General features: G+C 46.1%; 1 protein-coding gene across 1 annotated transcript; it reads left to right on the forward strand.

Moving 5' to 3' along the window:
- LOC144179451 (calsequestrin-2-like) lies at nt 1–27,946 on the forward strand. The gene is made up of 12 exons (XM_077707811.1): nt 1–414; nt 7,105–7,192; nt 9,282–9,370; nt 11,379–11,484; nt 14,973–15,046; nt 18,249–18,335; nt 19,261–19,353; nt 20,527–20,712; nt 22,265–22,327; nt 23,935–24,064; nt 26,475–26,786; nt 27,833–27,946. Exons 1-12 carry the CDS (start codon nt 145–147, stop codon nt 27,859–27,861), a joined length of 1,527 nt encoding a protein of 508 aa, XP_077563937.1. The 5' UTR covers nt 1–144; the 3' UTR covers nt 27,862–27,946.

Raw genomic sequence — 27,946 nt, forward strand, 5'->3', positions numbered from 1 at the left:
TCAACCGCCGAGACAAGAGCTGTGCCGACGACTGGGAGGCGTTGCTTCCCGTTCCACTCCACCGGCGGCGTCGCTCAGAGCGGCACAGCGTCGCGACGCGAGATACCAGCCGCAGCTCCGTGCCCCAGACGACAACTTCTAGCGATGCACAACAGCGCGATGCGCCCGATTCTGGCGACGGCAGCCGTGTTTCTCCTCCTCTGCGCGCCTGGCCTTGTCAGCGGTGCAGGCGGCCTGTTGAGCCTGCTGGACCTGCCGGCTCACGACGGCGTGATCCGCGTTTGCCGTCTGGAGAACGTCGATGCCCTGGTGCAAGCTGCAGCCGAGACGAGCGGCTCGACAACGCTGGTGCTTCGCGTGGCCAGCGACGCCGGGGTTCGCAAGCAGCCGTGCGGCGCCGAAGACTCCTTTGAGGTAAGTCCCTTCAGCTGCTGCAAATGCTTTCACTTCTTCTAGTCGTTTCAGTCTTGTTGTTTAGCCAGCTTCCACCTGCATGAGCGTATGCGTAGGAAGGCTGACGAAACAGCCAGGTGTGGGCGTGAAGAACGCGGATAGTTTGGGAATTGTTTTGGTGGTTTTACCAGCGGTTTCGAAATTTCGTTGCGCTTTGTTTTGACGCTCTAATTGCTGTACACGCCGAGGGATACACCGTAGCTACGCGGCTGGCTGTAAAGGATGGTTACGGGTCATCTAAGACTACCTTGCGGGGAATTTAACATGGGGAGAAAAAAATGCGCCACATTTTTATGTACTTCAGGAAAAAAAAAAAAAAAAAACCACGTAACTCAGTTTGCACTCCACTTACAGAAATTTCGTTCAAAAGGAAAATGTATATTGGACAGCAACTGTTGGCCGAGGCATACACGCAATGCAACCGTCTCTTCTGGATCAATTATAGCATTAGAATGCAAATTCGGCCAAGCGTGATCAGGTTCTTTCCCGTACTCCCATGCGCTCGAGACGGAAATAAGTCGCGGTAGTCTATTTACATTGGTGGGTCTTGCTTGTGCTGCGATATGCATGTCACTAGCCTTTCAATAAATGATGCAAGAAACCGCATTTGTTGTAGCACATCTGCCCCTCGTGGTAACGCGAGTTCAGACCGAGCCGTTTTGGTCCGCTGCGGAGAATGTGTACGCGGTCTTTTATCAAGGTGGCGATATGAGTCGCTAGTGGAGGCCCGAGCAAAGCACATTGTGAGCATTCTTAGTGGAGCACAATTTTTATAAGGTCGATTGAATAAAATCATGAGGAATGAGCACGAAATCCGCGCCGTTATTTGCTCCGCCAATATGTCACGGCCATGACTTGCGCCTCTTGTTAATAAATCTGCATTAAAGAGGCCACGAAGATAGTGAAAGCTCGGGCAGTTTGCAAGGGCTAGCCTTTGATAACTCCCTCAGCTCTATTGCAGCCGCGCAAGCCGCTTTTGTCAAACCACAAAAACCTTTCGAATATCACGCTGCAGGGTGACAAGTGGCGCAATTGATGGAAAAATTGAAACACAATTGTCAGTGTGTTCGTCGCACGTTATCAACAAGTGACGCGATCAAATGGAACCAGAGGCCCCGCTGAAAACGCGCATTCGTGTTCCTTGGCGTTGGATTTGGTTGGCGAACGCCAATCACACAAACAAGGTTCGGTGATGTTATAAATAAATCAACGGAAAATGGCTGGGAAGTCGTCATTGCTTTATCTGGTTTCACTAATATTTCTTTTCAATATAATTTGTTCTAGGCCTATTTTTATCAGGACAAAGCATTATTTTTAGGAAGTGGATATGTTGCCGGGAGCCGGCACTCTAAGTGGCTGGGATATTTTGCCGGCACTATCTTCCGATTGGCTGTCCAGGCTTATCTCATTGTGACTGGTATGTCTGCCTTTGCCAGGCGTAGAATCAGCCGTGGTGGAACTGACGCACTGGTTGCTCCTCCGGTTTCTGATCCCGAAGTCGCACATTAGAACCCGCCTCCTTCCATATTTTGTTTTCATTTTTGTTAGCTTTGTTCCTTCTGATTGCCTTTTTCTTATTCGCTGTGTTTATTTATTCAGAAATTCCGTTATTTTGCTGTATTCCGTCTTTTTTGTTTATGAGAGACCTGTTTTTGTGTGTTGTGGTGTGTTAGGTTAAGTTGGATAGGATACAAATACCAGGTTTGTTAAGTTAGGTAGGAATGGTTAGGTTAGATATTTCTTAAAATACATATGCGAATAAAGCATGGCCGAGAAAAAATTTATTAGGGCGCAGGATAGTAGAATACCGACTACCGGAAAAAAATGCCGGCGTATTGTTCACATGGTGGCGACCAACAAAATATCGTTTTTTTTTGGAACGCATTAATCACTCAATGCAATACAGCCGGCACGATATCTAGGACAGATAAATTACCCCGCTGTCGGTACAATATCCGGGAAAGGTAAAATTCCGGCAGCCGGAACAATATCAGCGACCGATGAAATGACGGCTGCCGGCACAATGTCCACACCCTTATTTTTAATAAACCAAAGTTTTTATTTCGTCTTCCTGGTGCCTTTGAGAACTACGGTCTTGCGCTGAGCCTTGCTAGAGGCAGGCTTCTGTGAATTTCTCGTAGTCCACTTATGGTAGCGCTGTGCCCGAGTTTCTCCTTCAGTAGTTTTTCTATAAACTAACAATCTTTACTTCCTCAAGGCAGTGGCTACATGTAAGGGCCAGCCAAAGCCCCTCCTCCAGCCCCCCCCTCCCCCCCCCCCTTATAAAAAAAGGCTTAATTGGCCGTTCCCGGCAGTTTCTGCACATACTTTGCTGCACATGCTTTGCTGTATACTAGTTGGGCTAGTAGACGTACGCACCTAGGAGCCAGAAGGGCTCTCGCCTTTCTCGTCAGCCCACACGAAGCTCGTCAAGCGAGGCATCGTGCTAGCGGCCCTGAAGAATTCGGTGCTTCGCTCGTGTCACCACACAATGTTCAAGAGCCTGGAGGCACAAGCTGGTAGGCTTCTTGGCGCGGGGTATCCGCGCACGTTACTTTTGACTGTCGCGGAAAGTGTGATGAACTCGACGACATATAAGGCTACGCCGCAGATCCAGGAGACGAGGCGTGGCCGTATAAACGTCATTCCCTACGTGCACAAAGTGTCACATGGACTCAAGAAGATTGGCCAGAAGGCGGGAATTAGGACAGGGTTTTCCGCACCTAACAATATTGGGAGTGTGTGCAAAGTCGTCAACAACGGGACATCTCCAAAGGCGCCTTGGGGGATCAAGCATGCCACTCGCTTCGTTCTCTGTCGCGACAACGTAGTGCACGAGATCCCCCTCAGGTGCGGTGCAGTGTACGTTGGACAAACGGGGAGATGTCTCAACGAGCGCCTGAGGCAGCACGCGTATGCCTTACGCGTCGGCACCGGGAGCCACCTGGTTTCCCACTGCAAGAAGTGTGGGTGAAAACCACCTCTTTTTGAGAACACCAAGGTTGTTAAGCAGTACTTGGGAGCGCGCACGCGCGAAATTTTTGAAGATTACATGATAGCTAAAAGAGGCGACAAGTGCGTGAGTCGGCCATCAGTTACTTTGCTACAGAAAGAGCGTGACTTCTTATACGGGGCAAGTCAGAGATAACAGCATCAAAATATTCCCCTCAGTGCTGTGTGCATTTATTTCTTACTGGTTTTGTGTACTGTCCTTTCCCTTCTTTTTTTTTTTTTGATTGATTGCAAAGGTGTGACGTCGTCTGTGTTTTCGTATATATTGCAGAACGCAATAAAATACTCGCAGTTGCTAGTCAGCGCTTGTACTGTCTTTTTTTCGTTCTGTCGTCCGCGTCCTTGCGCTATTTTTTCTAACGATACCAAAAAGAACCAATATGCCTGTGTTTTATACTCCTGGTTTATTGCTAGCGCTGCTTAGGGCAGGTACAAAAAGCTCATTAGGCACAAAATACTTTTGTTTTCTATTACAGGTGGTAACTGCCCTAGGCAATATTCTCCTCTCTGCCTATCGTTCACCAGCATTCTAATCTTCTTTTCGTCGCCTCGACAGCCTTGAAGTTAACTTCCTCGGTGCTACCCTTAAATCCTAGGGCTTCTGGAAGCCGAATATTTCCCTCATGTAGGTTTGGATGGATACCCTCGCATACTAACACTGTGCCGCATAGTTTCGGCTTTTCCGCAGACCACGCATACCCCATCATATTATGAATACTTCCCCACAAAGCTCACGCCTCAAAAAGCAAAGCACTACCCTGGGAATTATCGTAGAAATTTTCCTTGTGGATGTTCAATTTCTCAGCCCTGTACATTTCTAACGACGTTTGTTTTTCATTTTTTCTCTCCATTTATTCGTTCCTATCTGCCTTGCCTCTTTCTTGGTTACTTTGGCTGTCTTAGATTCTCCCGTGTTCTTTCCGTGTTTCATCGTTAGCCTTCTAGTCTTTCTTAAAACCACTGCGTGTCCACGCTTTTAAAGTATAGGTACCTAAAAACCTTAGCTGCCCACCTTCGTTAATCCATTGTTCTCAACCTCATCTCAAAAACTATTTTGCTCTGCTCTTCTCGAACTTCAAACGATGCCCAGCCCATATCTCCCTATTCGCCGCGAGCTCGACATGTAGGTGGTGACAGCGTCGCGCTGCTAGTGTGGATGCTCCGCTGAGCGGCCCGTAAGAATGCACACTGTGGGCGCGCTTCGTGCCTTTTTCTCGCCGTATGTGCGCACGAAAGGTGCAAACAAGAGTGGTATGCTGTAGTTCGGTTCCTCAACGTTCAATGTATAGCATGGAAGCGGCAGTCAGTTTTCATTACTACGCCAAAAAAAGCGACGACTCATCGGGAATCTCAGAATGACCGTAATTGCGACAATGAACTTGTACGCTGTGGCTTGTAGCAAGCGCGATCTTTCCAGACTATGGCTTTGAGCCTTCAATAAAAGCATAAATAGAAACAAATCAGGAAGCCTCGATCTCTGAAATTCAGTTTACAACGGCAATCTCAACCGCTTTCACTGGTAGCATGACGCATTCTTGCATTTGTGGGAGGCTCTGAAATGGTAACACTACTTAACTGCCCCGAAATTCCGCCCAAGAGCTTAAGATATTTTTTTTTGTGTTGAAAAGGCAACATAAAATTACTAAATTTTGATCAGCGCAGAGATATAAATGTAACCGCTCTAACGGGTCTTTTAAATGAGATTTTAGCGACTCTGCAGGAAGGTTTGATGAATAACGGTTTCGGATCACTTATGTACGGCTTTTGTCGCAAGTGAACTTGCGAATTGAATTGCCAACGCACGCAGTACAATCAACACCTTATGTTTAGCTATATTTTCGCAAAATGACAAGCAGGTTTACAGCGTGCAAACCAAGCTTCTGGGACCTCACAGTGAGCACAAATTTTATGTTACGGCTCCTCTGTTGACCATTTGCGTTCCTTTTAAAATCTAACAGGTGCCTGCAACAGCGAGATGTGTTTGCATTCTTGCTTATAAGGTCGCTTACCAACCCTTATGATGGCAATAAATGAAGTTGCGGTGTTGCATATGTGGTAAAACATTTCCTTTTTATTTCTCGTTGCAAATCAGCGCAACGGCTTCCCGGTAACTTTGTTTTGTAAACTGAATATCGCCTTTGTCTTGGCATTTAATTCTTGAGGATTGGTTAAAAAATGAAATTCTGTGCGCTTCGTTTTTTTTTTTTTCGGGAAGGGGGAGGGGGTGGGGTCCTGCCAACGTTGCAAGAGCAGCGAGAAGAGAACGCATGTAACGCGTGCGAAAAGCCAAACTATGGTTATCAGTATTACCAGAGTCCTTGGTATTACTTACTATCGCAACTACACTAGGTGTCGTGTTCTGTAGCGGTGAAAAAGCAGTACACGTATTTTCAAAACGGATTAACCCCTTCTTTGGTCCGAGATTGTCCAGGAACTGTGGGACGCATTTTTCGAAATTGTATTGAAAGCAAGCATTGTGGGAAAAAAAAAACCAGCGAGTCATGGCACACACCCCTCACACATGTGGGCAACAACGTGCATTATATATTACGCGTTTTCTCCTCTTATTTTAAACTTAAGTCCACCTTAAGAGGTTAAGACGTGACCAATTTAGGCATTTGGTTATGCTGAGTGAGACACGTTTCCGGACAAGGTGATTCATGTCGTATTTGAAAATGATATATATGAAAATGACACACGAAATGCCACATTACTGACGCAAACTCACAACTGCTTAATTTTACCGAAACCCCCCTCCCCCCCCCCCCCTAAATACTTTGCGCATCCATAGAAACGTATTTTAAATAATGCGTAAAATTAGCAACTCGATACAGTTGAATAAATGTTTATTCCTCCTCCTGAGTATAACCAACGACTGTCCAAAAATGGTATTTATTTTAGAAAAGGTACGGGAAGGACACGATCACACAGGCGCTGGCGGGTGTAAAATACGTGTCCGGTAATGTATGGGCGATAGCACACGGGTCGTGTGCAGTGTAAATGTTTTTGTTTGTTTCTTCTTTCTATAAGGACACAGCGCAATTTTAGAAGGGTGTGGAATTTGCACGCGTATATGCACAGGTCTTGTCGCTTCTTACCCGTTTCGCGTACTAAACATTTATCCTTTAAATAATCAACACGCCACCTTCAAAAAGCACCCTTCGACGTTCACGAAACGGCAGACGACTGCACACAACAATAAGAAAAGTGCAATGTGTGGAAGCAATGTTGATAACACGTTTCACACTCAAGCGGTGACCACAGCGAAGATGTTTCGTGGAATTAAACCAGCGGATTAACCCGCAACGGCCGCTGATTATTGCGTTTCTAGAGGAAATGCGCACGCAGAGGTAACTACGTCATTGCTTACTGCCAAACGAGCACACATATTGGTTGTTTTGTCGTGTGCAGCTTGCACCGCACGCAACGTGAAAAAGCAGACGATGCGAGAGCGCCATCCACACTAGGAGCGGTTCGTCCCGCCGCCGCCAGGGGCCGACTGTGTTCGCGCTCGGGGCGAATAGTGCTCCGTTAGTTGTTTTTCCTTGCACGCCTAAGGCCAAACGGCCTACCGTTCTCTGGTTCACTTCAAGGCCTGGTGTTGTCTATTTTCTCTCCCCCCTCCCCTTCCCCATCCAGACCGCAGCGCAGCTGTTGGAGGGAGAAGGCGTGAAGTTCTGCGACGTCCCAGAGTCCGTTGTCAAAGAAAGCGTTCCCACGGCTATCGGTACGTAGGGGTCGTTGGAACATTCTAATCGGCTCTCACGTCACACGTGGCCGATGAATTTCGAGTAATCGTGCACCCGAAAAAGCTGTGGAGTACCTTGCACAACATTGGTAGCCCGTGTGCCTTGATGTCTAAGGAGAAATAACGATGCTCTGACAATGTAGTTATGATCACACAGGTTGAGCACTCCACTGGAGTGTGAATTAGCCCAGTTTGGTCCGACGTAGTCGGCTGCGCCGTAAGTTAGGTGGTTCGGTTACGCTGCATCCTACTGTCTATTCTCTCAATGCATTAATGTTTTACAGAACATGTGTTTAGTTGCCGAAAAACGCACACAAAAAACTGCGTGGTTTTTTTATCCCCTCATTAAGGCGAAATGCATTTTTCAGAACGTTGCGCGTATTCACTTGTTACCAGAATTTCCCTCGTTAAGCTGTCGTCATGTAATCACGATAAAGCCACAATGGCGTAACTTCATTCCATCGTTTAGCTACGCACGTTCAAACTGTGCATAACGGAGAGTTTTAGCAGTTCGTCAGTTCCGTCGTGCACGTTGTTACCGGGTTGACCAGGACGCGTCTGGGTACTTGGGCATTCGTCGCGGCAGGGAGATTAGTTCCGCGGGCCTGCCTTCGCCATGTCCACGCCTCCTCGCCCTTACGCGCGCGCAGGCGCAGACGGGTCCCGGTAAACCCGGTAACAACGTACACGATGGAACGGACGAACTGCTAAAACTCTAATATTTCAGGCTGCAGTTGCCGTTCGCGTAGTTAACTCGCATGCAGCATTTATCCTACTCGTTATCGCGTAAAGGTACGCGTCCCGGTCGAATTAAACGGTTACTGAAACTCGAGCTTGCTGCTAGTTTCGACTTAGGTTAAAAATAGTAACAAATATTTATTGACACAAGGTTGAAAGTATGGGTGTGTGGTCATCCTGCCTGGACCTGGAGCTCACGAGCCCGCGCTGCTCCTAAGCCTGTTCCTCCAGTGGTGACTCGGTCACTGCGGTCTCCTATTGCTTAAGGGTGGGGTTTGGTGGAGGATGCGGGTTGTGTGCACAAGAGAAGACGAAGTGGTCAGTGGGAGGCCGCCGTGCTGGCATAAGGTTGGTACAGGGAGGGCGAAATGGGGGTGAGGAGGGTGGTGCAGTAATAAGTGCCGGCTTGAGTCTGCGTCAGATGCATGCCTCGTAGGTGGATAGAGAAGGGTGAGAGGGTGGTATTAACTCCTGGAATGCAAATAGTGGGCGAGGACGGCGCTGTGTAAGGGTTCAGCCGGGCTGAGGGCATGAGGGTAGGAATCCGGCTTCAGCCGCGCTGTGGGGGCGCCTGGAAACAAACATCGTGGGCTGCGTCGTGGGCTGGCCATTGTTACATTTTGTCCTTCAACAATGGCTGCTTTCTAAGCTGCTGCTTTCTAAGCCTGAATTGAGGGTGTTCTGATGCAAAATTATAGTTCCCGTTGGGTGCAGGGAGTTATTTCAGTATCTCACTTCGGCCACACTTTAATCAACCTCCAATATTGACGTATACGAGAATCTTTCAAGCAAATATCAAACGAATTTATTTGAACAAAAAAAAAAAAAACCCGCCAAAATCGAAAAAAATGCTGCATTCCTTGTCGAGTACACAAAACAATCTATATGCATTTATCGCATCATTTGTGTTAATGTATTACCGACCGACCGACATGAATAAAGCTACACAATGGCCGAACCTAATGCACGATGGGAAACCCCGTTACCTACGAACTTCCAGCTGGTGTAAAATAGCTACCCGGGTGGTTAGTGGCGATACTGTGGGCACTAGGCATAATTTCCTCGGACTCTCTTGTAGGCAAATGTCTTACGTCAGGGTCTCAATTGTCTAGCGAGTCGCGAACTGCGTCAGAAGCAGCCGAATGAGACGGTTCACTTTGACTGAGTGAGACGCTTCTTTAGCAAAGTTTGCCGTATAGAGAACACTATTTTCACCAGCCTTGTATCTGAAGTCGTAGAAGCCTGTGTTCCAAAGTTGATTCAATAATAATCGGGGCACATTTTTCTTGCGAAAAGCTAACGTTTACCGCGGAAACACGCTCTGTTCCAGCGGGCAACTGGTTCCTCTTTCGCCACGGCAAAGCCGTTCCTTTCTACGGCAGAAGGACCGCTTCAGCTCTCCTCTCCTGGATACAAAAGGTAGGTTTCTTTTCTTTTTGACGCTTAAGGCATCAAAAGGCTTGTGGATGTATTTACGAAGCTTGAAGATTCACGTTTGTTTTCCTGGGTGACGGAGCTGGGGATACGGCAACGGAGCGTCCGGGCGTGTCTTAAGCTTTTTCAGAGGGCAACTTTTAAACACCCGTTCCTGTGGTTTCGCGTCGTCCGTCGCTGTCGGCCTCGTTGTAACCGACAGAATGAAGAGGACACCGAAGATAAAGTGAGCAGAAAAGCAGAGGAGGAGAGAATTGCGAAATTGTGAAATACGGTGGCATGCCGAGGCTGCCGTGCGAGACACTCTTAGCGGCGGTGACGCGCTACGAGAGATGCGCCGTCGTGCGTTCGCCGACTACGCCATCTCTTCGTGAGACGAAGGAAGCGCTACCTTAGCAGAGGTCAGGGCCAGCGACACCTGAAACAAAGGTGGGCGCCGCCGAGAAGACTCTGCAGTTCGCGTTGCTCTCACATTTTCGCCTTAGGGAGTATCGTAATTGTCGACTATTTTTTTATTGTCAAGGCGAATGCCTTAGGGCACTATCTCGAAACGCGTGAAGTGCATGCAATAGTTGTCAGGTACGCAGGATCGCCCGGGAAATCGGAGCGCGCGTCGGTATAAACAGTGCCGGAGAAGGGTAGGTTTCTGCCGCAAGTACGATTCGCGCCGCCTTGAGGGGTGAAGGCACCGCCGGGGTGAACAGAATGCTCCTTACGATGTCGAGCGAGCGAAGCGAGCTTCGGAGGGTTGCTGGCTGGACAGGGGGTGACGGACGCGGCCGCGAAGTTCAACAAAGTTCAACGGGATATCAACAGAAGGCCTAACTAGGCCTTTACCTTCACATTCTTGGAAAGATTCTTTGCATTCCATGTCATTTTCGGTGCCAGTGTACAGAAGCCGAACATCAGCTTTTTGTGAAAAAGCTATGAGATTTAGTTGCTTTCATTCCGGAATTTATGTAATGCATATGCGTTTAAAGCGCCTTTTTCTTTAGTCATTTAACGCCGCATATTTACAACTACGTACGTTGTTGTAAGTATGCGGCGTTGAATAACTGAGGTCCGAATTATGTTGACTACGTACGTAGATAACATAATTACACCCTCTGCTTTAACGGCGAAACTCTGAATTGTATGCTACTTCCTGCCATTACCACCGCGGATTAATTGCCGAGACCACCGTGTGGCCAGAGAGCTTATAACTCCGAAGTGTTGGGTCAGGGAACAAGTGTTCAATGCTGACGTGTAAGCGCTAACCGGTTGCAGAAATTGCATGGCGCAAGCAGGGCGTTTCAAGAGCGGTTGTTCGATAACTGTTTGAGCTCGCGCAAAATGCTTTCCGCAGGTGTCGCTGGGGGTTCCTGCGATGCTGTACTGCGTTATAGCCGTACGCGATGCGTATAGGCGTTTCCTAATCAGCACAGCCAAGCGACGCATGGCGCCATCTAGGGGCATGTTTGAATCTATTTCCACGTGGTTGTGGTCCTCAGTTTCGCCGCATACGGCTGGCTGTACTGACTAGGAACGCATATACGCTACCGGCGATACGTGTTCTGCAACGTTACGTTAGCGTCAAAGTAGTCAAAATTAGGTAATGTCATCTTAATGTCGTCGCAGTGAGGACGCACTGCCGTTGCATCGGTAACGTAATTTCATAGCTACTATTGTTGTGGTTTGAGTGAAATAAAAACAAGGAAGTGTACTAAGGTGTTATTGAGCTCGGCAGCAAGCTCACTTGCATACAAAGGGAAAGCAAAGGGCAGAATGCTATAGAAACAAAGAGGGAAGAGTAAAAGATAGGGCTAAATCAGTCTGGAAAACTATTACATCGTTGGCAATAGCATGATATCCCGAAAATATTTTCGTGATATCTTCGGATCGTGTAGCTGCCCTCAATTTTTATATTACCATATTGAACAATGGTCCGTCAATGTATTCAAATTTCTAGCGCTTTCAGTTTTTCCCGTGTGTAATGTTTCTTTTGAAACCGCAGGCATCCGAACCTAGCGTTTCAGTAATCACGGGCAAGGTTGACAAGATCGCATTCGACCAAGTGGACCAGGTCAAGGTGGTCGGCTTCTTCGTAGAAGGCGCTGCGGGTGAGTTTTTCCCAACGCTTTCTGGCGGTGTTCAAAAGCGAGGATAATAGTTCAAGAGGGTGAATTGCTGGGCTAGTTGGTTCATATTGTTCAAAAAAGGGAAAACCAGTGAGCAGAACGCGGGACAAGAGGAGGCACACAAACAACACCGCTGGACTAACAACTGGTTTATTCGGCAGGAACACATCATATTTATACGCCAAACCTGTGTGCGTGCGCGCAGGTTTGGAGTATATATGTGATGTGTTCCTGCCGAATAAACCAGTTGTTAGTCCAGTGGTGTTGTGTGTGTGTGCCTCCTCTTCTTGTCCTGCGTTATGCTCGCTGGTTTCCCCTTTTCTGATCAAAAGCGAGGATTTGATTTTATGAAGATTCGTGTGTACTACTCTTTTCGTCCGTGACTTTTTTCAATTGAACTGTAAGGTATCCTTTCTAAAAACGATAAGACGTCTTGGCGCGCATCAGAATAGACCTTGCAGCCTCTCCGCTAAACAAGAGGTCGAAAATTGCAGGATTTCCTTTTGTAATGTCGGTCGGTAACATTCGACTTCAGCAAACCTCGTAGTTCAGTGGTAATATCGGCGTGTAAAACATTTAGTATAACACATTACGATAAATGCGCGGGCTTTTTGTGGTGTGAGAAAAGGCACGGCGACCAGAATAAAAAAATGCGCAGCCTTCATTGCGCGAGGTGTGTCAGCTCGGTTTTTATAGCGGTGATTAAAAGGCTGCTTTGCATGTGATATACGACAATATCAGGACATGCCTAACCGCGGTACAGAAGTGTGGCTTTGTCACAACGCAAACTGCCAAAGAGACTTCCAAGTAAGGAATCAATTGAAATTATATTTAACTAATTTGTCCCCATGCCGTGAAAATAGCTTTCAAACTTAAGAACACGTACGAGTTGGAGTGCTCCTTTATCTGTTGTGGAGGCTGTTGTTGCAGTAAAGGTGAAATACGGAACACCTATGCACGCCTACCGCATTTCACCTATTGCACCTACGGCATTTTTCCGTACGTACCGCATCTACAGCACATACAGCCGTTTGGAACCTACGGCATCTACGAAATGTGATGAGACATTTAGCATGCGGTGTAGACACCCCATTATGACCTGAACTAACCTTATGGAGCCTACTGCACTGCGGACCATGAACTAAGTTTCTCGGGGGTGCTAGTCCCCCTCACAGTTTAAGGCCGATCCACACGACGGACTGAGTCCGCGGTCCAATCGGTCACGTGATGCGACGTCACGGTCCGCCGCGTTCCGATCCAGAGCAGAGCGCATCCACACGGCGGGCCGGCTGAGCGGACCGGGAATGGCCGACCGTCTGAACTCGCAAGCTGGAAGGTTGAACACAGGCGCCGTTTGGTCGCGACAACATGTTGTAACGCACAAGTCTCCGCATGCCAGCCGGGCGGGCGCGCTCACGCAGCCGCCGGCGTCGTTCGCACGAAGGTGACACTACGAGCGGCGATGGCGGGGAGAACAGGGCTGCATACTGCCATAGGTCGGCGTACTCACTCGTGAGTACACTCATTTGTACTCATTTGTACTCAAACTCACTAGTGAGTACGATGATGAGTGATCACACACCCAGAAAAAAACAGTGAGTCCGATGACGAGTGAGTACAGGGGTAAGTCCACTACTCGTGAGTACAGTACTCATGAGTACACTACTCATGAGTATGAGTAGTCATGAGTACAGTACTCATGAGTATGAGTACTCATGAGTATGAGTACTCATGAGTACACAGTACTCATGAGTACACCGCACTCATAAGTACAATACTCATGAATACTGTTTTTGCGAGTGCTTGCACTCTTGAGTATATGCACTCCTGAGTACAGTAGTGCAAACAAGAAAACGGACGACAAAAGCTGCCACCCGAAGACACGCAGAAAAACGCAGTTTACGGCCACGGCTGCACCGTTAAGCCCCGAGCTCCCCAGAGCCCGACCCGGCTGGAGAACAAGAGGAGACGCCACACGCAACGCGAGTGCTTACGTTCCGTTTCGCTTTCTCGCCTTCGCGCAGTAAGTCGCCCAACGACAGTGCACCGCGTCAGACGTTTTCTTCCTCTGTCCTGATTTATATGTAACCTGTGGTTTTCTAATCAATAAAAAATTTATTTTTCTACTTAGTTTTTCATTCGAGGTACGACCTAGCTAACAGTGCAGATAAGTTGATTATTCGTGAGTAATACAAATTGAGTACTCATGAGTACAGATTGAGTACTCATGAGTGCAGAATGAGTAGTACTCATGAGTGCGGAATGAGTAGTACTCATGAGTGCACAATGAGTAGTACTCATGAGTAGTGCTCATGAGTACAGATTGAGTACTCATGAGTACAGAGTGAGTACTCATGAGTACAGATTCAGTACTCATGAGTACAGAATGAATACGAGTACTCGTGAGGACAAATGAGTTTGAGTACAAGTGAGTACGATTACAAATGAGTATTTGATGAGTGAGTACAAGTGATTTTGTGAACAGACGAACTTTCTGAGTGAGTTTGATTGAGTACAGCGTGAATTAAAAAAATTTGATTGAGTTTGAGTGAGTTCTTTCTGTTTTGCCGACCTATGCATACTGCTCGTCACCGCTCGCTGGAACCGAACGCTTCCAGTAAATTAGGTCCACATTGCGTGAAACAAAGTGATAATGATGGCTAGCATCGCACTAGTAAGAGTCGTAGGACTCGCTAGTAAAAGCGCGGAAGAAGTATGCGTCGCTATTGTAAGCCTAGCCCGCCGCCTATCCCAGCGGGGGTGACTGACAGGCTCCTTCGAGCGCTTCGAAACAGCCGCGCTGCCTGCGCCATTCTCTATTGGTGCAACTGGACCCGGCTCCGCCCACGCGGCGCGGGAGCTGTCAGACCACGCTGATTGATGTCGCGGCCCGCCGTCGAGACCGCGGACCGAAAAGCCTCGGCGAATATTTGGACCGCGAGGGCCGCGGTCCTGCGCGTTCCACTGGCGCTTCGCGCGAACTGGTGAGGTCTACTATCACGTGATGCGCGGACCGCGGTCCAAATATACGTTTTGGTCCACCGTGTGGATCGGCCTTTATAGGGCAGAGACACATTACACACTCCAAACCGCACAAGGCAGGAAAAATATTCTTTGACCATTGACCATGTTGGCAGCACTGCCTGGAGAAGGGCTATCGAGTGCTAGCTGTAGCCTAGCGAAACCAACTTGCTGTTGTATGTACCGTGTGTAGTCGGAATGACGTATGTGCTGTCACCCTCATGCTCTTGCTGAAACTGTGGTTGTGTCGCTGCAGTAATATTTCTATCGTGAAAGCAAAATACCCTGTTCTTTAGCATCTGTCAGAATAGTTCATGGGAGTTGGGCACTGTATTCACAGTTGAATGGTTTGAGTCAGGAACCTCAAGCCTGGGTCTATTTGTAAGGCCAAATACTGGAGTTCACGAATTAGTTTCTGAGACCGATGGCTTCGCTGTGTTGTTCTTCAGATTACAAGTTGTTCGAAGAAGCCTCCATCGCAGAGGGCCACCACGCTCGCTTCTATGCGGTCTTCGACAGGACTGTAAGTGCTGCCGGTATTGCAGATTGTCATCAGGGTCAACGTAAAAGTCCACACTCCTAGCAGATGCTCACCATCAAGCTTAGTGCTCAACATCACATAAAGACAGAATTTTACTGCAATAGATTTACAAAATCTCAACACACGGCAGTAAGGAAGAGTCATCACTTCTCTTATATGATGATTTACGTTTTACGGTGCTAGGCAGCTCTCTACCGAAAATTTTTTGCTTCGTCCATGCGAGACTTGAATTATCAGATGCCGCCGAGATGTATCGGCCAGCGCTGGCCCACGAGATATTTTGTTTTGTTGGAGTCCCAATCCTCACGTGCTGTTGCAAAGACAGCATTTTAAGTAGTTTGATTGTTCAAGCGTTAATCCTAACAACGGTAATAGCCCATACCAGAAGAGGTCTTGACCACCGCATTACGCGTAATTTTCTGTTTCTTGCGAGTCCTAAAGTTTATACAATGTTGCCAGTAAAGCATTAGTGTTTCTAAGTGCTATGCCGACAACGTTTTGCGATCTTCAGAATTTTGTAACACAAAATCATTTCAACAAAGCACACGACAGGCAAATTCTTCACAAATTCTCCACGATACGACAAATTCTCCAAAAATTGGCCCACCGTATCTTATTTTTTACAGGAGCAAGATCTCGATCTATAAGCATTCGATGAGTTACCAAGACACGAAAGCGTAGTTACGAAGCTTTTTTGAAATGCTTAAGGAGTAATTTCAACCCGAAGAAGTCGAAATGTTTCATTTCATGATTGATTAAAAATGTGTAGAATAAGAGTTCACATAGCAAAGTGAACTGCAGTGAACTTGCATGTAATACGCAGTTGCTGCAGATAGCCCAAATAATGTAAGTCTGGATTTGCATAAACATCTTCATTTTGTGTAAAAGGTTGTAGTAATAAATAACATTAAATAATAAATAACAACGATAAGCTACAACAAATAAATTTGTGCAATGAGCACAAAGCCAATTGTTTGACTTGCCTTGTGTATACGTGTTCGACTGTGTAGGCAACTTAGCTGTCAATTTACCGCGTGTTTGTATGCTTGCATCACCTGTATTAATGCACATAGCGATTTAAGTACTATTGCTTCTCGGTACAGCATTGTCTTTAACCTTTGATGTTACTTTAATGCTCTTGCAAATAGTTTTGTATTTACCCCCCCCCCCCCCCTTACTCAATGCTCCTAGGAGCCTGTAAGGAATTGTGAATAATAATTACGATGGTATCGTGGTTATTCTTTTGGGTTCTTTGTGTGGTGGCACGCCTTGCTTGTCAGCCATACAAGCTGTACATTCACTGTGAGGGAAGCTCAAAATGTACTTTGTGGAGCTGCCAAGAGTCAGTGCCTTATCAGGTACCTGAAGCCGGTTGAGGTAAGGTAGAACAGTCTCTTTCACTAGCAAATATTACCTGTTGATGGAATAATTCAGGTAATCTGGGATCGAGAAATCACGTTTCAACGTTGCGATCAGGACGTTGCCGTCTACATCATTTAGGACATTCGGGCTAACACTGTTGATTCACTTGATGTAGTAACCATTCGGACATTCTCATTTGCAGTGTTCAGCCTACTCACAATTTTAGGAACGAGTTACAGAAAATATTTTAATATAAAGAGCAAACAGCCTTAAAAGCTTTAAAAATCGCGTTTCAAGAAGAATTGTCAAGGAAACCCCAACGCATAAATAAGCCAAAAATAGAGAAAAAAACGCAGAATCCGCAATATAGGAGTGCTGGTTTGTCGTTTGCCAGTTGAATGAGACGGTACAATTGAGTTAAACACAACAGTGCTCTCATGAAGGACGCAGATATTGCAGTACATGTAAAATCAACAAATAATGTCTGGGAGAAGTTGCCTACGAGGAAAAATTTACAGAAGTTCAACTTGCAATGGAGCTTTGCCATTATGGCGTCATCCTAAACAAATACCTTTTAGTGTATCGATTCTCGTTAAATTTGTCGCTTTCATGCTACACTTTCAGCTCACAGAACATTTTGCAGGTCGTGCACGCAAATTTCAGTATAATGTTCAACTGCGGATATTTGTCCTGGTTGCGAAAATGATTTGAAGCTCTGAAATATTTCATAGAACACCAGTTCTTAGGCGGGTTTTTATAGTTCATGTAGTTTTAGAAAAATCGAAAGCTTTAAATATGCTGAGCATTTCGCCTCGGTGTATTTTTCACCCAATGAACTACTGGGGTAGTTTTAAGTGCATTTCCTTGGTAATGTAGTTTAACGGTCTTTCCAGACGAACACCCCACGTTATCGTCCCAACATTTATTTCACAGCAACCTGATTACTGGGAAAAAATTGAGCTGTGCTTGATAGGAAAAAATGGAAAATTAAAGGGAATGCGTGCATTATTAGGAAACAATTGTCTGGGTTGCGGTTTTTGCAGAGTAGCTGTTAGGGCTACCTCGGAGGGAATCTTTAGTGTCCGTCGTCGTCGTGGACAAAGCTCGAACATCAGAAAGGTGGTAGCGCTGTTGACTAGTATATTTTGTGACATTTTTTTTCACTTTAAGCTATGTTACGTTATGAGGTTATGCTAAAGTTATATTCGTTACATGTGTATATCTCTAAATAGACAATAACAGCTATTGAAAAGGTTTTCACCAGCTGACATCACTTAAAGGGACAGACAAGAGATTTTTGTTTCATTACCTGAAATGAAGGGGAATCCTTTAAAACACCCTAACCCGATACGGTTTTGCTGTTACTACCCTAGAACTTTTGACATCGGAATTTTTACACCTACCAGCCCTATGTGTCCCGCCAAACCGAATGCTGGCAACGTTGCGAGTGAGCCGTGCTACAACATACTTTCAACTGCTTGGGAGATCAAAAAGGTATTTGAAAACTTGCTCCCCGCTAAAACAACAATGTTCCACCTTTAGTATTCCTTTATGCAGTTTTGGAATCACGCGTTGAAACCGACGGAGTTATTTGGACACATGAGGTAGTGCCACATTTAAACACTACATGGCGTCACCTTTCAGACCTCAGAAATTTTAGTGCACAATAAAAATTATTTCCGCCGGTTCATTTAAAAATTTCTTGAGGTTACTCCAGCATATAAAACGCTGGCTTTCATACAAGATAAAGCCAAGCACTCCACAAAGATCGGTTGTCTGTGTCGTTGACTTAATGGGGATTGGCGGGTCTCTTCTATTCCAGGTCGCCAGGCACTTGAAGCTTGACACTGTCGGTCAGATCGCGTTGTACAGTCCGTTTGTGAAGCAGCCGGTCACGTGCCCACAGAACGTGAGTCCCCACCTTTTTGCACTGCTCCCAATACAAGTCCTGTTAACAGCTCGTCAAGAACGATAGTTTAGAGTTTTACTTCAAAGAACCTGTGATTTTTCAGCCTAGAATCTTTTTAAACTTATGTGTTGCAATAGAATCCCTTCCTGGAAGCACGATTCTAACAGCAGCGAGATATATTGGGTCGAAGAAATTAACGGCAAGTACACAAAGGCAACACTAGTGTCAGGGTGGATGGCGTATGTAGCATATACAATGATGCGGAGCATTGCACCCCATTGTGGTATTATGGAACCATTACTAGGGCCACCAGGCATGCGCTATGGTCCCGCATCTGCGTCCTTGCCGTGCGTTTTTACGTAGCGGTACGCTTGCCGGAATACGAAGTAGGAATCCGCATAATCTGAATTGGGTTGTCACGGGCAGAGAGGAATGTGTATTGCTTGTGCAAATGGGGATCATGTAGGGATACTCAATGTATTCAGGAATGCGTCTTGCACGCATACGTGGACGAGGGTAAAATTTCACAGGCTCCTTACAAAACAATGCTTACCAACGTGTGGTCTCCACTTTCTCAGTAACCAATTATGCGTACATGCATACTGCTTACTCTTCTTGATAAATAGTTGCAACTAAATGCTTTTTTTAGGTGTCACTCTTTCTTATAAATTGTACAACTATGTTCAGTACCTAGTTAAACAAGTACAATCGCTCTGTTGTGATTCACTTGAACTTGTCGCTTGCTGTCGCATGCATGCCTCGCCCTTCTCGCGCTGTTCGTCTGTGTAACCTGGTATTTCAGAACTGCGCAAGCTATTGCAACGCGGTCTGCTTTATAACTGCCGTTTGCAGTCCGGTTTTCTCCTAACATGGTAACAGATGTCGCGGAGCAAACAAGTGCAAATTTGACTGTGCTTCTTTGCAGCCTGCCAGTCTACAAGACATTCGTGCCTTCGTTGGCCAGCATCGACATGCAGCTCTCACGAAGGTTGATGAACACAACGTTCATAATCCCGAGGTTAGTTTTGGAGCATACAATTAGGTTTTGTCTAGAACCTGAATAGTTCTGTTTACAAAGAATGTTTGGCGAGAATATCATTTTTCAGTAAACATGGATACAAAACCGGGCGGCTCTCGTCTCTTCACTTAAGAGGCAACACCTTTAAACAGATTTTTGTTTACGGATGAGTAATGTACATATATTGCATGTAGTGCTGATCAAAATTACGCAGCGTGCCGAACATACCAACAGCCATGGTGATAACCTAACAATTTGTTGAGCTATTGGTTCATGTCTGTGTAAAAAGTATACCAAGCAGCAAAAAAAAAAAAGCATAAAGATACTTTAAAAAGTCCCCATAGGGTGTATTCACCGCAATGTTGACCAACAGACATAGCCTGGTGTAATAGTGTGGCAAATAAGGCAGCCCAACATTTGATTTAAGCAAAAAATGCACGTGCGTTGCGACAACACGCAATGCATTCAAGACGTTTTGCATTGCAGAATGCACCAGCTCAGATACCCTTTTTCATGAAAATTGAATGCGCGGCCACGTCGTACGCCGAATTTGAACACTAGAACACTTTGAATAGCCATTATTGGGCAGTGTGGTGAAGGCGCCCTACTGGAATTTCTTAGCGTGTAGCATGTATATGTTGTTTGCGTCTTTTCGCCCTCGTTTTTTAGCGCCCTATTCAGTTTGCTGCACACACGGCGATTGGTGCGTCGTAACATAAAATGACAAAGACAACAAAAATCCTGCGCACTGATTGGTTCATATATAAGGAGCTTTATGGCCACAATCAAGTATTTTGAATGTGCGAGTTTTATTTAGATCATGGTTTTATATTGAGCATTTGAACTCCTTTAGCCGTCTTCAAAAATGCGTGGTTCCGGAAACGTTGACTTAAGGGGACGTTGGACGTTCCTTTGATGGATCGATATTTACAATTCAGGGACAATTAAACCGCTTGGAAATTCCTGTATGATTCCCGTAAGGTTGGCTACTCAGTGCACGCCAGTAAGCTTTGGCCGTCAACACTCCTTGTACTTACGGCAGGGTCAGTCCGTGCACCGTTACAGCTTCATCGCTCCTTCGGCTTGGAAATAGTTTAAGGGCGCTGTTGCTGCGTACTCGTAACTCAGCATGCGTCGGTGCCTTTGTGACTCGTGTTTCTGTCGTGTGTACAGCTGGAGGACCCAAGCCGCATCACCGTCCTTGCTGTCGCTGACGAAGCGTCACCTCTGGGCGGCTACTTCCACCGCCTCCTACAGCGCACCATAAGGAACATCACGAACGCTACCGCTTCGGCAGGAGTCCCTCTGCACTTCAACCTCTTGTGGGTCGACACCGCTGTCCTGCCCACGGCGCAAGCTGTGCGTACGCCTTCGATTACTCGTTTTTACTCTGTACACGAAGCATGAATATGAAGATACGCATGGTGTTTTGCGATGTGTTCTTTTTTTACATGCGAAGTATCTCAGGCTCGGGGCTGTGTCCCTCCCTCCCTCGTTGTCGTTGCCCGCAGTCCGCACTTTACTGCGCATGCGCGTCTCTTCAGCCCCGTCGGCGTTTGGGCTGACGTGAGCGCAGACCACTATATAAAGAAACAGTTAGGCGGCGCCCGGTTTCGATCCCACGACCCTCTGGCCGCAACGGGAGGTACGTGGCGCTCTTCCCACTGCGCTACAAACCGAGACGGGTGCATGTGCTACGAACGCGCCTTTTGTCCATCACTCATTCAAACTACGTCAACAAGGTCCTGATACAACGAAGGCACGCGAAGCTGAACGTCAACGGAAACGACGAACTGAGAACTAACGGGAACTTCAGTCGACCCCATGGCTGGTTCGCATGCTACTCAGGATTCCCCTAAGAAATATTGCGTAATTTTTTAGGGGCGAAGCTCCTAAAGCCATGGGTCTGTCCATCCCTTCTGTCTCGTGGTACGTGACCGCCGCATGCTTTCGGAGATGTCGCAAAGTGGGCCGCGTTGCACGCGCAAGAACCGGCTGCAAACGGCAGCGCAAACTCGGCACCGGGAGTGCGAGCTTGTCTGTGTTCGCCAACGGAGGCGCGAGCGCACGTGCACTGCGAGGGGGAGATCACGCAAGAGATCACGCCAGGAACGCAGGCAGTCGTTCTCGGAGATCGAACAAGACGCAAGGGCCTTTGCTCGTTTCCTCTCGTCTTGTTCGGGCACAAGTTCGCCCTAAATAAAAGTTCTTTCTTTACCGTTGTGTCCCATCCTACGTGACAAATTGTGGTGGAGGTGCGGAGTAGTCCTCGATGGCGCGGGGTCTTTCACCAGGGCTGGGCCTGGGAGCATTGACTCCGAAAATAAAAGTTGATTTGTACAATGTAGGCACACAGTCTTACGTCTTTCTTAATGATGTAATGGGCGAACTTTCACGGGAGAGTTACGGTTACCGATGATCTCCCCCTCTGAGCTTCGCCCCACTTATTATCATTCATTCCGTGGATATGGCGTGATTTTTTTTCACAATATACTTCGTGGACTGTCAACTGTCTTGCTTAGGCATGCAGCATTTGAATTCTCTTATCAGAAAATTTTGCAGTGTTGTCAGGCAATATTTTTTCTTATTCTTATTTCAGTTCATTTCAATTGATTTTGATTAGCAGTTACCGAGAGCATGTACATGTCCTTCAGCATGTTTTCAACCTAGTGAGGAGTTCTGAATCTGTACAAACCTTCACCGTAAAGAAGAATGTGCATGGACGACACTCTCTCATTGTAATTGGTTTCGTTTTTGCAAGATCAGCGCACCAATTTTTATTCAGATTATGCAACGACAATCGAGATTTCGCAATCAGGCTTGTTTGTCGAGCGTGATTATGCAGGCTGCCGTATACTTGAGTTTGTATTCTGCCGTATTCTTTAGCTGCCTTTTTCAAATCTTCATGCAGATGCTGAAGCGCCTTGGACAAGTTGGTACTGGCCCACATCTAGGAACACACGACCTGCTCACGGTAACAATATCTTCTAGTCACGACGCAACAGTGCACCTATAGTCTCAGGATGAAAATGAGTGAAGTTACTGGCGCGTCAAGAGTACGCTATTTTGAGAGCTATTTAGTCGTACAAACAGATTTTGGGCTTTCTTGCTGTTTTCAATCACGCAGGTGCTAACCACGCACCCGTACTAATGCGGAAACCGCTTCGTCACAAAACTTGTATGTTGGTTGAACTTTTTCGACGCATTCTTTTGACCAGTAGTATCTCTGATCGCTCTTGAGATTGGCGAAATTTTGCCTATTAGTCGCGTAAAAGAAAGCTTCCATACACCCAAGTAACGTTTTCTGTCTGGTTTTGATAGCAATGTCGTGCTCATAAAAAGCCTTGTCCTGGCTGGCACTGATAAATAACTCGTCGTTACTGTGGCTTTGAAGGAATGGCGAGGTCGAAAAGGCTATTCCGCACAGCAGAAAATCTTAATTCTTCCGATTATTCGTATGAAATAAACTCCTGAGATGGTGTTATGATTATTCCAAGTACGGAGGTGTGTTGCTACCAGGACACATTACTACAGAAGGGATAATTTTTTATATCACAGGAAAGACGGCAGGGCTTTTTATTCCTTTTTATTATTTTATTCCTTTGCGCCATATTACTACTTCCCCAATTCCCATTGTTATATCAGCTGATGCCCTTCGCCTCCAGTAGGTAAAAATTTGTGTTGAAACGCTCGCGAACCCGCCGCAGTGGCTCAGTGGCTAAGGCTTTGTGCTGCCGAGCACAAGGACGCTTGTTCGATTCCCGGCCGCGGCGGCCTCTTTTGTGATGGATGCGAAAAGCAATAACGCCCGTGTGTACGAGATTTCTGCGCACGTTAAAGATCCCCAGGTGGTAAAAATTAATCCGGAATCCTCCGCTACGGCGCGCCTCATTGCCTGCGTTGCGTCGGCGTGTTAAACCCTACAATCAATCACTGAAACGTTCGCGAAGCTATTTTATTATGCTTATTTTCAGGTCACCTACAGAAGCTGCATTTATCACAAGATAAATGAAAAATGATCTTTACCATACTGCCCCTCGAGATGCAGAGCTCCAAGTAGCCCAGAAAAATCGTTGTCCTTAACTGCGTATTGCCGTTTTGTGTTTCTTCAGGCAGTAAAAACCACAAATTCATATTTTCAACCTTATACCGTACCTTATTTCATGACAGCTATTTACCGGCCGCGGCGGCCGCTTTTCTGATGGAGGCGAAAAGCAAAAACGCCCGTGTGTGTCCGAGATTACGGCGCACGTTAATGATCTTCAGTTGGTAAAAATTAATCCGGAGCCCTCCACTACGGCGCGCCTCATCACCTGCGTTGCGTCGGCGCGTTAAACCCCACAATCAATCAATGACAGCTATTTAGTTTTCCCCCTCTGTATTCCATTTAAATCATCACGGTGTTCTAGCAGTAAAATAAATTTGTTCAAGCGACCAGTGTGCGCAAAACTAAAAGCTCAGTTTTTTTTTGTTTGGACTGTGTCAGTATTCGACTACATGTCGCAACGTAAAAAAAAACTGCGTATGAATTCGGCTTGCTTTCGTTAACCCCTTCCAACTGACTCCTCTGTTTTCACTCAGGGGCAAGGCCTGTGGTTCGACGTGTCGACGCTCAACGCGACTGGAGGCAAGGGCGCAGACGAGGAAAACGTACAGAAGCTTCTAACTTGGTTCGCCGCCTTAAGTGCACCCAGCGCTGCAGCCGAGTCTGGTAAGTGCTGTGTCTTCCAATGTCATCCTGCGGCAGAATATCAATGGTCCGCAATAATAAATACGGCCGAAAGGGAACGGCACTGTTGTCAAACTGTAAATTTCTGTGAATTAACTATCTGCACCAGTTTGGCTGACACTTCAAGGCTTGGTACTCTTGCTTAAAAACTTTACCAATGCTTTCTAAAGGATGTCGAGGGGAGTTCGAACGCTTTCTGACTACAAAACTGCGCCAAAGCGAGTCGAAACCTTCGCAAAAAGTGCGTCCAACCTCCGCTGGATGTGCGTCGAATCAATCGTCAAACATTCAAACACCGAAATCGCAAAAAAAAAAAAAAAACGAACCCATGCGACGATTTTTTGCGCACTAAGTAAACGAATCTACGAACGATCTAAATATATACCAATAGGGGGTTTATGAGATAAAGGTTGTACAGTTCATGGTCGACGGGTGTATTGCCTTATCCAGAGCTGCTCCTTTTTCACTATTTTCAAATCAGCGTTTTGATACAATTTAAGCCTGGTTTCACGCACGCGCCGTGTGTCCTGATATCTTATCAAAGTTTTTCAGTCGACCAACCGGTGTGTGGAGAAATGCACAATTTTTTTGAGGACGCCGTCGGTCCCACTACGGAAGCGCTCGCTTAAAAAACTGAGTTGATGCAACGCTGCTTGTAATTATGTAATTACGAGAATGAAGAAAGGACGCGCGGCTTGCTGCGCATAACGTGAAACTGGGAAGTGAAATAAGTATTGGCGCCACCTTTCGACAAAGAATCGCTGCTTTGGGGCATTGTCGATTTATCAGCCTGTTCTATGCATCCAAACAACGCTTGCTAAACTTTATTTTCTACAGCAACAAACGAAAAAGGCGCTACGCTATACAGAAAAACGTGTGGCACCTCTAAGCACATGACAAACCTAAGTTGGTTCCGTTGTGTGATGCGCTGGAGCAGACATCGTGTCGGGGGTGGGTTAAAGTATTTCCGGTGGAAGGATTTTGCTCTGTGACCTGCCGCAGTGGTTCAGTGGCCAAGGCGTTCGATTCCCGGCCGGCGGCCGGTTTTTTGTTGGACGCGAATAGCAAAAACGCCCGTGTGTACGAGATTTCGGCGCACGTAAAAGATCCCCAGGTGATCAAAATTATTCCGGAGCCCTCCACTGAGGCGTGCCTCATCGCCTGCGTTGCATCGGCGCGTTAAACCATGCAATCAATCAATCAATCAATCAATCAATCAATCAATCAATCAATCAATCAATCAATCAATCAATCAATCAATCAATCAATCAATCAATCAATCAATCAATCAATCAATCAATCAATCAATCAATCAATCAATCAATCAATCAATCAATCAATCAATCAATCAATCAATCAATCAATCAATCAATCAATCAATCAATCAATCAATCAATCAATCAATCAATCAATCAATCAATCAATCAATCAATCAATCAATCAATCAATCAATCAATCAATCAATCAATCAATCAATCAATCAATCAATCAATCAATCAATCAATCAATCAATCAATCAATCAATCAATCAATCAATCAATCAATCAATCAATCAATCAATCAATCAATCAATCAATCAATCAATCAATCAATCAATCAATCAATCAATCAATCAATCAATCAATCAATCAATCAATCAATCAATCAATCAATCAATCAATCAATCAATCAATCAATCAATCAATCAATCAATCAATCAATCAATCAATCAATCAATCAATCAATCAATCAATCAATCAATCAATCAATCAATCAATCAATCAATCAATCAATCAATCAATCAATCAATCAATCAATCAATCAATCAATCAATCAATCAATCAATCAATCAATCAATCAATCAATCAATCAATCAATCAATCAATCAATCAATTTTTCTTTGTGGCAAAATATATCGGCATAGCAAGACCATTGGACCACATTAATTTTGCAGTAGGCAAGGCTGCAAGAAGTGGTACACTAAACAAATCCTCAGTGTGATCAGGAGAGCGAATTGCGTTTCCTTTTGAATGTACCACTTCAGATAGCGCCACAGAGACGTGGGTGATGTCTTTGACCAATGGCTCCAGACCCATTCCTTCGGTCTAGAGCTCTTACCTCGTTTAGGAAAGCGGATTCAATGTATAAAATTTTTGACATGCCTACTTTTTTCTCAGTTTGACAATGCGTTGAGCAGCCTGGTATTGTTTAAGAATCACGCACTCACTGATTAATGACTTGTTTCTTATTCAAGCTGCTGAACTCCTCTTAAGCGCTTATTTTAAACATGCGGCTGAAATCGTTGAATTTTTTTTTGTTTGCAGGCGTACAATGCACAATCCCTGCTACTTATTTTAGTAGCCGAAATTCTGACGTATTCTCACGTCTATCCCCTGCGCATCTTGATGTGCAGGTACGTGGAAGTTTAGTGAAGTGCCGGCCTCCAAGATTGTCGCCGAGGGCGGCGACGTGGAGCTCCGTTGTACCGTGCTCGATGCCGCCGCCGGGGACTGCCTCTGGCTTCGCGATGGTCGGAACGTGGGCGCCAGTTTGTCGCGGCTGCCCCACCTCGCCTGGGCAGGAGTGGGCCACACCGGCGACTGCAGTCTGGTCATCCGGGGCGTCACTCGTGGTCGGGACGATGGCTCGTGGGTGTGCGAGGTGACGGGCGATGCTCTGCACCCGACCCTCACCTCGCCGCCGGCCGTGCTTGTCATCTCGTCGGGTGAGCGGCATACTTGGTCGTCTTCCTTCTCCGGCTTAGCGCTCCGGGTAATAAAGGGAGTCTACAACACTTCCGATAAACGCTTTTCACTCTTTCATTGATGTCCGGAAGCATTGTGGAAGCTATAGTTATCGCCAAAACAGGGTGGCACTGCATGATCTGCTCGGCGCAGCAGATCCGGCTTTGTGACTTTTGTGACTTTTGTGCGTTTGGGACGTTTTTAGGTGGCTACCGAGTGCGTTTGTTGCTGCAATGGAAAGAAAGCCGGGCAATAGCCGCTACAACGCTGTAAGGACTTTATTCGCGAGCTCGAAGAAGACCTGAACAAAGTTTATTGAGCAAGTTTGTAACTTCCATCATGGGCATAAAGCCGTAATTTCTGGCCGAGATACTGTGCCCTCTTATTTATAAGTACTGGATGTGTTTGTTGACTATGTTCTGAAGGCAGTTTGTATTTAGAAAGAAGTTAGTGTTGCAAGGTCCCTTTAACACAGAACAGCGGAAAAGGCTTCATTAGGTGTTTGTATTAGGGGAAATTGGTGCGCTAAAACAGATCCTCAAATAACCAACATCAAGAACTCTCCTGATGAGAGTTCAATGACATTAATATGGATGATGCCATTTTAGTGATAAAACTGCGAAGTAACGTGCAATGAGTGGACTACGTGGCACTGTTGAGGTACAACACTTCTACATTGTTTGTAGCTTTCACTGCGGTGCAACCAGCTGGTGATGCAGTGTTGAAATACTCATTAAACACAAAAACATGCTACAAACTTCACTCGCGGGATGGAAACACGTTATCCCTCTTTGGGAGATTTGCCCACGGTGAACCTTGACGTTTTCTTTTTTACATGCTTGTACAAACCACGGAGGCGCTATGTAAGATGTTGAACATTAGGAAATCAAATTAACTGGACTGAACTCCTATGTACGCTTACATGGTTGACATAAGCCTTCTGGTTCATTGCAATTGCTTTTTACAAAACCCTGCTTGCGGAGGTTTTGAACGAGGCTTACTTGATTTCTTGCATATTTCTGTGCAGGATCCACCACATCAAAGACGGAACTGTGAGACCTACTCCTCCGATACCAAGCGGCTGAGGGGCCAATTATAAATGCGCGAAAATAAACAAAAACGGTATGTTTATTTAACAAAA

This window comes from Haemaphysalis longicornis, unplaced genomic scaffold, assembly GCF_048455015.1.
Source record: "Haemaphysalis longicornis isolate Haplotype H1 unplaced genomic scaffold, Haemaphysalis longicornis Haplotype H1 scaffold_4, whole genome shotgun sequence".
NCBI lineage: Eukaryota > Metazoa > Arthropoda > Arachnida > Ixodida > Ixodidae > Haemaphysalis > Haemaphysalis longicornis.

Coding starts and splice junctions, on each gene's coding strand:
- LOC144179451 (XM_077707811.1), top strand. CDS start 145: ATGCACAACAGCGCGATGCGCCCGATTCTGGCGACGGCAGCCGTGTTT. Junction 9,371..11,378: donor TCCTCTCCTGGATACAAAAG/GTAGGTTTCTTT, acceptor TTGAAACCGCAG/GCATCCGAACCTAGCGTTTC. Junction 20,713..22,264: donor TCCTGCCCACGGCGCAAGCT/GTGCGTACGCCT, acceptor ATCTTCATGCAG/ATGCTGAAGCGCCTTGGACA.